The 10,566-nt window shown below is 35.4% G+C and overlaps 1 protein-coding gene across 1 annotated transcript in view; it reads left to right on the plus strand.

Moving 5' to 3' along the window:
• IL1RL1 (interleukin 1 receptor like 1) overlaps window positions 1-10,566 on the plus strand; it is a 33,611-nt gene that overhangs the window by 7,998 nt on the left and 15,047 nt on the right. Inside the window, exons 2-8 of the mRNA XM_037060812.1 lie at window positions 4,221-4,430; window positions 4,966-5,176; window positions 6,200-6,374; window positions 6,469-6,631; window positions 7,960-8,031; window positions 9,516-9,657; window positions 9,741-9,886. Of these exons, the coding sequence (XP_036916707.1) occupies window positions 4,370-4,430; window positions 4,966-5,176; window positions 6,200-6,374; window positions 6,469-6,631; window positions 7,960-8,031; window positions 9,516-9,657; window positions 9,741-9,886 (970 nt within the window). The 5' untranslated portion in view covers window positions 4,221-4,369. The remainder of the gene's footprint in view (window positions 1-4,220; window positions 4,431-4,965; window positions 5,177-6,199; window positions 6,375-6,468; window positions 6,632-7,959; window positions 8,032-9,515; window positions 9,658-9,740; window positions 9,887-10,566) is intronic.

Consider the following 10,566-nt stretch of genomic DNA (forward strand, 5'->3'; position numbering starts at 1 on the left):
AAATGAGATTTGATGATTATACTCACTCATGTAATCACCATCCCAATCAACATAGAAAATATTTCTTCTTCTAGGAAAGTTTCTGTCTACCTCCTTCCAATTGAATGCCCACATGTGATCTTTCCAGCACGATAAGTGCATTATCCCATTATTGGACTTGTGTAAGTGTAATATGCAGTTACATAATCTTCTGTGTTTTATTTCTTTTGCTTAGCATAACTTTTTGGAGAGGAGAGGCAGGGCTTTATTAAGTTTTTATTTGCAACATGCCAAAACTTCTAGCACATGATATTTTTGAGATGTTTTCATGTTACATCAACAATTCCTTTCTTTTTATTGCTGAACAGTTTTCAATTCCTTTTCTTAGTACATTCTCCTGTTGGTAGACATTTGGATTGTTTTCTGTTTTTAGAACTATGAATATAGCATTTATGAACATTCTTTTATAAATGTTTTGTAGACATGTGCTTTTAATTCTATTGAATAAGTCCTAGAAGTGGAATTGTTAAGTGGCAGAATAGATGTTCTATAACTTTTTATTTTGTTTATCAGTTTATGAAGATATAAATGTATGTGAAATACAATGAACACACTTAAAGTGTACAATTTAATACAGTTTGACAAATATATATCCTATGAAACCATCTTTTCAATTAAAATATCATCCCATAAATTTATCTTATCCTTCTCTTCAATTAATTGACCCACCTAATCATCTGTACCAAGTGATCACTCAACATAATGTTTCTGAAGTTTATTCATGTTTCATGAACTAGTGGTTCCTTTTCTTATTGATGATTAACATTTCATAGTATGAATATAAATTAGTTTATCCATTGATGTGGTAATGGTCATCAAGCTTCTATGAACACTTTTGTACAAGTGGTTTTGTGAGCATTTGGTTTATTTCTTTTGGGTATATCCTTAAGAGAAGAATCCCTGAGTTACATAGTAAGTATTTATCATAAACTGCCAACTATTTTCCTAAGTTGTTTATCATTTTACAGTCCCACCTGTAACATAGGAAGTTCTAGTTGTTTTACATCCTCATCAACACCTGGTATTGTCAGTCTTTATAATATTAGTCATGAAGTAGAATCACATTATTTGTGATTTTAATTTTTTGCATTTCTTTAGTGACTAATACATTTGGGCATCTTTTTCATGTAGTTCTTGGCTATTGATATATTTTCATTAGTGAAATCTCAGTTTAAGTTTATTTCATTATTTAATGAAGCTATTTTGTCTTTGTGATATTATGTATGTAAGAGTTATTTATAAGTTATAGATAAATATTTTTCATCAGATATATAAATTTTAAGTATTTTGTCTGAGTCTGTGGTTTGGCTTATTCAAATTTCAATTGTTTTTTGAGGACAAGAAGTTCTTAATATTGATGAAGTCCAAGTTATTTCTTTTCCTGTCATGATTAGTGACTTTGTATCCAGTCTAAAAAATATTTGTCCTACTTCAAGTTATAAAGATTTTCTACTATGTAATTTACTATATATAATCCATTTTGATTTTATTTTTGTGTGTATAATGAGATAAAGATATTTTTCTATATATATAGCCAGTTTTTCCATCATCATTTGTTGAAAACACTTTGTTTTCCCCATAGATTTATGTTGATACTATTATAAAAAATATCAATTTATTGCCTATGTTTGAGCCTATTTTTATACTTTCTTCTGATCCTTTGATTTATATGTTGATCTTTATGTCAATACAACCCTAGTTTCATTATCGTAACTTTATATTAAGTCTTAAAGTCATGTTATGTGAATTCTCCAATTTTGTTCTTATTTTGAAGCTATTCTAAGTATGTCAATTTTCCATATAACTTCTATAATTCTCAAAGAGAAATTATAGATGATGATTCTAATACTGGAAAAATAAAGCCTCACCTGATCAAGACCAATTAAGATGTGTAGGAACTATATGAAAGATGTCAAATGCAGACCACAGCAATAGATACTTTGGAATTTGTATGGGAGAGATTATCTGGGTAACAAAAAAATTAGTTTCAAAGGGATCTTAGCTATAATTTAGTCATTTCACATATGCAAACACTTAAGACTCATGGCTGGGTTTTCTTGTAGCCAGCACTTCTGTTTCTCCCTCCTGTCTGTCCTCAGTCCATAGCACTCATTTTGATCTGCTTGATGGTCACTTTCTTCTTAGCCCTCAAATTTTCCATGGGGCCTTTAAACGGTGAAAGACCTCATCTCACCATAAAGTAGAACAGAAGAGACAGAGTTTTAAGGGAGAGATGTAAACGCATGGTAGAAGATACATGGCATGTTTTCAGGTCCATATGTAAAACTTTTCTTTTTGGGTCAATAACTCTACCACTTAATCAGTTGTAATGGTTCATTCAACAAACATTTTTGAGCAACTACTTTATGTAGCTACTTTGTTTCAGGCATATGAGTTATATCACTGGATAAACTGACTAAAATATCTTTTCTTTTGGAGCTCATACTTAGGGAAAACAGAATATAAACAATAAACAAATGGCGTAAGTAGAATGTTGTAAGGTTCTGAGTACTCTAGGAAAAAAAACAGAGCAAGGTAAGGAGAGATAGAATGTGGGAGGGGACATTTACTACATAAAATGGATAGATTAGACACTCAAACAAATACTTGTATACCAACATTTATAGCAGAAGTATTCACAATAGTCAAAGATAAAAGCAACCTAAATGTCCATTAATGAATGAACAAGTAAGCAAATTGGTCTATACATACACCATAATGTCATTCAACCATCGAAAGTAGTAAAGTACTGATGCATGTTTCAACATGGGAAAACCTTGAAAACACTATGTTAATAAATGAGGCAAATCAGATGCAAAAGGCACTTATTGTGAGTCCATATATGGAAATACGAAATCCCATATATGGAATTTTTTAAAAAAGGTAAATCCATAGAGACACAAAGCAGATTGTGGTTGTTAGGGGACAAGTGAATGAAGAAATGAGGAAGTGACTACTAATTGGTATGCAGTTTTATTTGGGGTGATGAAAATGTTTTGGAACTAGATAGAGGTGGTAATTGCATAACATCATAAATGTACTAAATGGCACTGAATTGTCAGTTTAAAATGGTTATTTTTATGTTACACAAATTTTTCACCCCAATAAAAAAATATCAGAAGCAAAAACAGTAAAGACAATTTTGTAATCAGAGCAGTGACTTTGAGAAGGTGACAGGGATCACCCTGTGGCTACCTGGAAGGAGTCATGCAAACAGAAGGAAGTGCAAGTGCAGAGGAGGACTGGGTCTGGTGCATCTAAGGATTGGCAAGGAGAACCCAGGATTGTGTAGCAGGAGTCAGAGAGGTGGAGGCTGGCCTCAGATTTCAAGGGCCTCATAGATGCTGTAGGGTGTTGCCATTTCTTTTGGGTGAGGTGGATGGACATTGGGGGCTTATATGATTTGACCTGGATTTTAATAGCATATCTGGAGGTATGAATACAGAGAAACCTCTGTATCCAGAAGAGTCTGAAGAGAAGCAGCAGTGGAAGCAGTGCTAAACTTATTAAAATCCAGGAGAGAAATGATGATGACTCAGGCAAAAAAGGTGGCAATGCAGGTGGAGAGAAGTAGTTGTAGGTAGAATGTATTTTAAAGGTGAAACCCATAGGATTTTGCATGTCAGATATCTGAGGAAAGAAAGAGTCAGCTGTGTATGGAGAGTTTAGCCTTGAGCAGCTGGAAGGATGGCATTGGCACCATTCAGATAAAAAAGACTGTGGAAGAAGTTGCTTTCTTGGGGCCAAGGGAGGGAGAGAGATTTGCAGGAGATCAGAAGTTTGGTTCTGGAGACATTAAGTGTTTGTTAATTTCAGTTAGTTCTTGAATATGTACCAGTTTCTTCTAGCTTTTGAAAGGAAGAATTGGATGAGGCTCAAAGATGGATGGAGAGAAGGAGCTGAGAGATGAGTACTCCTAGAGTTTGGAGTGTGACAAAGAAGAATAAAAAAACATGTCCTTTACCTAGGGTGACACAGGGAATGGTGCTGGGCCCAGAGCCTTTTCCTGAGGCCCAAACCAGGCTTGCCTGATGCCTCACACAGGATCTGAAATCCTGCTGTTATAAATATTATGCACAATAAGCACCTGTTGAATGATTAATTCTCTTGAGTGTTATTAAGCAAGTGAAATCCATGGTTATAAACATCTTGCTTGTGATTCTGCATGTTTTATTTTTCAGTAAAGACATTAACAACCCTTTCCAAAGATAAATCTTAAAGAGCACCATTGACTTCCTTGGAGAGACCTTCACTGACATATGTCACAGAGCTGACTTGAATAATTTCAACAATCAGTTGCCAACACTTGCTCTAGACTGATAAACTGAGAATGAGACTCTGGGTCTTGGCAATTCTAACAGTTCTTATACATTTCACAGTTGCTACATTTAGTAAGTATTGCTTCTCAACCATAACTTAACATTTTTTAATTAAGTAATTTCAAGAACATGTGCTTTGTTTTAAACAGCTTGTTTACAGTTGTTCCAGTTGAACTATAACCTGGAAAAATCACTTATGCTCCATAGCCATTCTCCATCACAAATCTAAGAAAATAAATCCCTCATAAATATATCCTAATTTTAGTTTTATATATTCAAATATGTCAAAATTTAACAGGTGGCATCGTACGATTGCACATAGGAGGCATCATAAGGAGTTGTTGATTGACAACATACTTTGTATAGTTAGACATGGCTGCTTTTCCACTGGAGCAGTTTGGGGGATCTGGCTCCAAATTAGTTCACTAATTTGTGGTACTTAGAACATTTCACACAAGATCTTAATCATTTACTTATTTTTTTAGTTGAAATATTACAAAGTATGGTCCATTTCTCAATTTAATCCTAGAGAGGAATATCCTAGAATATAGGAACTATAATCTTTATATGATAATTTCAGGGTCATATTAATATTTTTTATTTGCAGACAAGTCATCCTGGGGCCTGGAAAATGAGGCTTTAATTGTGAGATGTCCTAGACAAGGAAAATCTCGATACCCTGTAGTATGGTATTACTCAAAAACCAACAAAATTGTTACTACTCAGAAAGAAAGTCGTGTATTTGCCTCAAAGGAATGTCTTAAGCTTCTCCCAGCCAAAGTTGAGGATTCTGGAATTTATACTTGCATTATCCGAAGGTAGTATCAGCCACCATAATCTTTAGACTTTCTCTCTTTTATGTAAGAGTTGATCATCTGAGCTGCCCTCATTTCCCTTCCCTTTCTTAGAATTCTCTGGTATCATTGAATTTATGAAGTGATTTGACTAAAAGAGTACTTCTAGAAACACCATCAGGTTTGGGTGTAGGTGACTATGAACTGACTATTTAAATAAATAACTGCATGGATTCATTTGTAACCCAGTTAGAAAAAAACTAGTTTTTCCAGTGATCAAGAAAACTGAAGCCAGTCACCCAGTTTTGGCTAGAAGTGAGATTTAAACAGCACAAAGAACAGTAACCTATGCCCTAGGCATCAAGGAGGCCCATGGTTGGTGCAAAAGAGTAATTGCCAGTGCCTTACATCTGAGAGGTCAGTAAAAGAAGGTTAGGTAAGATTGTATGCCTACAAATTACTCTACATACAAACTGTTAAATGTTTTGATTTTGTACCTGTTTTTGGTACATAGAAAATATCAGATGAACTACATAAAAATGCAGGATGTATATAATTAGGTGGCTAAGTTCTGAGGTCAGACAAGTTTCAGTTTGAAATTCATACTGTGACTAGTTATTTGTGTGTTGCCTGAAAGTTACTTCCGTGTCCCTCAAGTTCCTCATCTGTAAACTTCATATATTAATATAACTCAGTTAAAATCATTGTGGGAATAAATGAGGCATTGTTAATATCATGAATGGTACATAGCAAATTCTCTATAAATACTCATTATCTTTATTATATTCAGTTATTGGCATTACAGCAGATATAGTGTATGAAGAAATGATGAGGGAGTCTTTTTTAGGGCTTTTGTAAGGGTTATATTTTATCTCAAGTTTAACAAAAGTATTTAAAAACCTAGATTTTAATGATTGTTTTTAAATGAGACAAAATAACTATCATTGTTTTTCACAGAGAAAAACAATAATTATTAAAAGCTAGATTTGGATAAAGTCATTGAATAATGCTAAGTAACTTTCAAAAAATTGTTTGACTTTTTAATAGCCCCACCTTCAATAAGACTGGATATGTGAATGTCACTATATATAAAAAACAACCAGATTGCAATATTCCAGATGACATGATATATTCAACAACCGTTGGATCAGAAAAAAATTCCAAAATATTTTGTCCTACCATTTTCCTCTACAATTGGACAGCACCTGTTGAGTGGTTTAAGGTAGAAGAAATTTGGAGAAAATAAATGAAAAAATACACAAAATAGATGGAAGTAAAGAATTACTGAAAGTGGCATGGCATTTTTTAAATTTCAGAATTGTAAAGCTCTTCAAGGATCAAGGTACTATACACATGAGACATATTTGCTTATTGACAATGCAACCAGCAAGGACACAGGTGATTATACATGCAGATTTATGCACAATGAAAATGGAGTCAGTTACAATGTGACAGCAACCAGATCATTCACAGTTCATGGTAAGCTACTAAATTTAACAAAACAGAACTATTGCTAAAATATGAGGTGGGAAGAATGAGGCCCTTCTTGTCGATTTTCCTGTACTTCATCCTCCCACCAATAGTTATTCCTGCTTCATTTTTTTTGCACATTTTCTACTACACCACCATCAAAATTTAAGAAATTTCAGAGAGAGATTGTACAGCTAATTCAAAAACATGTATTCTTTCCTTTTTTACCTAATTTTTCAAAGATATTGTGATCTGAATACTAACTTAACTTTTTTGACTGGCAGACAACTCTTTGAAGAACAAGATTAACGTTTCTTCTCCCAATTTCGTGGCAAAGATTCTGTAAATAGAAAAAGGTCTATTTGATCTCTACTATAACTCACTGGATTAGAAGTTGAGTGAAAAACTTTATAAAGATACATAGGTATTATTATTGAGTGGCTTTCAATCCTGATTTGTAATACTTTCAACATAGTTAAAGACCTCAAGTAGGTCACTTAATTCTATTTTTTTATTTACTTTAAGTTTCATGAAAGCCCATTCATGGGAAAGACTTCGCAGTCAAGAGTATCACATCTAGAAAGAAGCAGGGTCTCCTTAGACTAGCTTGATCGATGGATATAAAGGAAGAAGTGCCTCTATGTATGGCAGATTTCTGAGGGCAAAGCAACAGTGGAGAAAAGCTTTGCTTGGAGTTTTTCAAAGCTCCATTGCTGTAAAATCAACATCAGCAGACCACATTTCTATTAGTGTCTCTCACTGATTCACATCAAAATTCACAGGGATTCTCAATCATAGTATCCTAAAATCAATGGAAACCAAGGGCTGTGGGAATGCACCAGTGGTCCAGAGAGTCCCTTTTCATAGTCTTTAGGCATCAGGACCATAGGAAATGAACATTTCTGAATAGGGTGGGCCACCAAGGTAGAAAGCTGTGAGCAGAAGTGTGAAGATATGTGTTTTTCATTCTTATGTGTCTTTTGAACTCTTCTTCCCTTGTAGCATTATCCCCTTTCTGTAGAATTGTAGTTTTCCAACAATTGTGAGGTCATACAATTAATTTAATGTGTTGGACTAGAATTTGTTTAATGAGATAAAAAAGATTAGAAAATATCAAAGAGCATCCTAGGTATAGTAAGACAAAGTACTTTAAAGTTTTTGTTTCATTTGTGTGTGTCTGCATCTGTGTGTGTGTGCATATTTGTTGTCATCATTGTCAGAAAATTTAAGAAACATTATTATGAAATAAGATAGAAATATGAAAATATAAGTTTTACATTGATGATCATCAAAATGCTGTTCTGATATTTATATTCTCTATTTGTTTTTGATTTAAGGGGAGGAAAGCTTTTCTTTGTTTCCAGTAATTATAGCACCACCACAAAATGAAACAAAGGATGTGGAAATTGGTAAGAAAACTTTAGGAATGCTGTTAATGTTGCCTGGAAAATACTTCCCTCTGACCCCTGGTCTGAATTCCCCAAGTAGAGATCAGGCAATGAAGATAGTGGATCTTGAGGGTTCAATGAGATGTCAAAGGTAGAAACAGTTGTCTTGGGCATTTGCACGTTTCAGGGATATGTGGTCACAGCAATACACAGCATTTATACTTGTATTGCACTTTGTAACTCATGTGCTATTGTCACTTCTATCTAGGAGGTAGAAATTGTTTCCACTTTAAACTTGTGGATACTTAGGCTCAGACAGGATGGATGGCATGCCCAAGGTTGTAAATAATCAATGACATAATATGAGAATCTAGACTTTATAACTCTATCCATCTCTTCCTTCCCTGGTTCCTCACTAAAGGTGGGATATAATTCAAAGTTTTAGCATGTGGAATATACTCTCATGACCTGGTCTTCACCTGCAACCTGACCAGCATACAGCTGTTAACCCATGTGCCCCATGTTCCCATCACACTGACCATCTCAGGGCTCCTATACTGACACACAGCATTTCCACATTCTTGCCTGCTTTTGCCCACGATGTTTCCCCCTCCCTTCTCTCAACACTCAGTGCAAATATCACCTCCTCTGTGAAATTCCTCCATGCCACTGAGAGCATGATCAGAGCCTCTTTTTTATTGGAGTCCAAGGCCACCATATATACCTGTGCAGTGTGGGAGCCCTGTTCCCTGCATTGATTTCTTCTCCTATGTTTCCACATCACTTGTCAATCTTTCTACCAGTATGTGAGAATATCTTGTGTTCTAATTGTTAATGTTTACACCCTTGTCTCCTTTGGAGAGATGCTGAGCTCCTTATCCCACTTCAGACATCCAATTGTAGACCCTGGAGCTTAGGGCTCACAAGAGGGTAACTCAATGCACATACCTGTGCTTCCAGCTGCAGGAATGCAGCCCTGTACTTCAGGTCAGAAAGAAGCAAGTCTCAAGTTAAAGGAGTTGGAAGAGAGAAGGAGGGCTCTTGATATACAATTAAATACTGAGATGGTAGCCTGGTCAGGGAAAACGGTTTTACTTGTTAGAAAGAGATGAAAAGTATTCAAAAGGAGGAGAAATGTGTGAAGGAGAGCAGTTGAAAAGAAATTCTAATTTATAGTGAATACTACAGGGAAATAATTTATAGGGAAGTACTACATTATAATGTGGGATTGGTGAAGCTTGAGTCATTTGTCTCTTTGGTTTCCTCTTCCAGTGAGAAAGGAGAGGGGAGCTGAGCTTCAAACCTAATTGTGAGTGAAATAAAGATAATGGAGGAGGGAAGGAGGCAAGAAAAGGTCATACAAAGGTGAAGGTGCTAAAAATGGGGAAGGGAAACAACAATCAATTCCTGGCATACACTAAGTGATCAACAATTATTTTGCATTAAATTAAATACTATTTGCAAGAATTTAATTTTATTGATGAATTTATTTACTTCCCATCTAGGGAAAACAGCAAATATTATTTGCTCTGGTTGCTTTGGGAAAGGCTCTCAGCTCATGTCTGCTGTTCAGTGGCAGGTTAACGGAAGCCTAATTGGGAACTTTGGTGAATCAAGAATTCGAGAGGAGCAAGAGCAAAATCAAAGGTATTCTCACACAGAAGTCAAAACACCTCCCACACAATTGCAACTACTGAGTAAGCACTGAAAGTAACTGGTTGCCTTCTTAGTTCTAGCAATGAGCTGACTTGTCGAAGCACCATTTTAAGAATAGCTGATGTAAGGGAAGAGGATTTGTTGCTGAAGTATGACTGTCTGGCCAGGAATTTTTATGGCTTGAGAAGGCACACCATAAAACTAAGGAGGAAAAAGCCAAGTAAGGAGTGTTTCTGAGACTTCTGTCACCTGAGTTCCTTGTATGAGCTATAAGCTGAGATCATTTTCTTAGAGCATGAGATGTTGCCTTGTGGTTCCAGAGGGATACATCAAGACAAAGGAAGTGGGCCAACAAATAAAATGTGCTGCTCCTCTTGAGAACACTGGCCTTCTGCAGTAAGGTCTCCTCAGACTGTTTCTGTTTGTCTGTTTACCTCACTATTGCTTTACTTCTTTCTTCTACTTCTCCCCTCCCCTCCCCTCCTCTTCTTCCTTCCTTTTCTTCCTCCTCCTCCCCTTACTCCCCACTCCCAATCCTCCTTCTCCCAATCCTCCTTTATACATGTTCCTCTTTAACACCCATCTGCTGCCTTGGTCATCCTTTTGCTTTCTCATTTCATTCCTCTCTGTCTCATTGTATGTTAAAGAAAACACACCAACAGCAAACCGTGGACATGTTCTTTTGTTACCTTTTATAATAACACATTATTAACATATTCCCTTTTATAATGTATTTTTGTCATAAACAACAAATATTTTGTTAATGAGGCTGGCAAAGTGAATGGAAAGATGAAATGTTTAATTTCTGCCCATTCCAGTAAGAAAATCTGATGCCTATTCACTGCTTACATTTTCATTTTAGAAAAGTTCTCTGGTTACCTGTGGATTTGAACTGTTTTC

Source organism: Sturnira hondurensis, unplaced genomic scaffold, assembly GCF_014824575.4.
Source record: "Sturnira hondurensis isolate 20B ecotype Veracruz unplaced genomic scaffold, ASM1482457v3 Scaffold0012533, whole genome shotgun sequence".
In the NCBI taxonomy this organism is placed as follows: Eukaryota; Metazoa; Chordata; class Mammalia; order Chiroptera; family Phyllostomidae; genus Sturnira; species Sturnira hondurensis.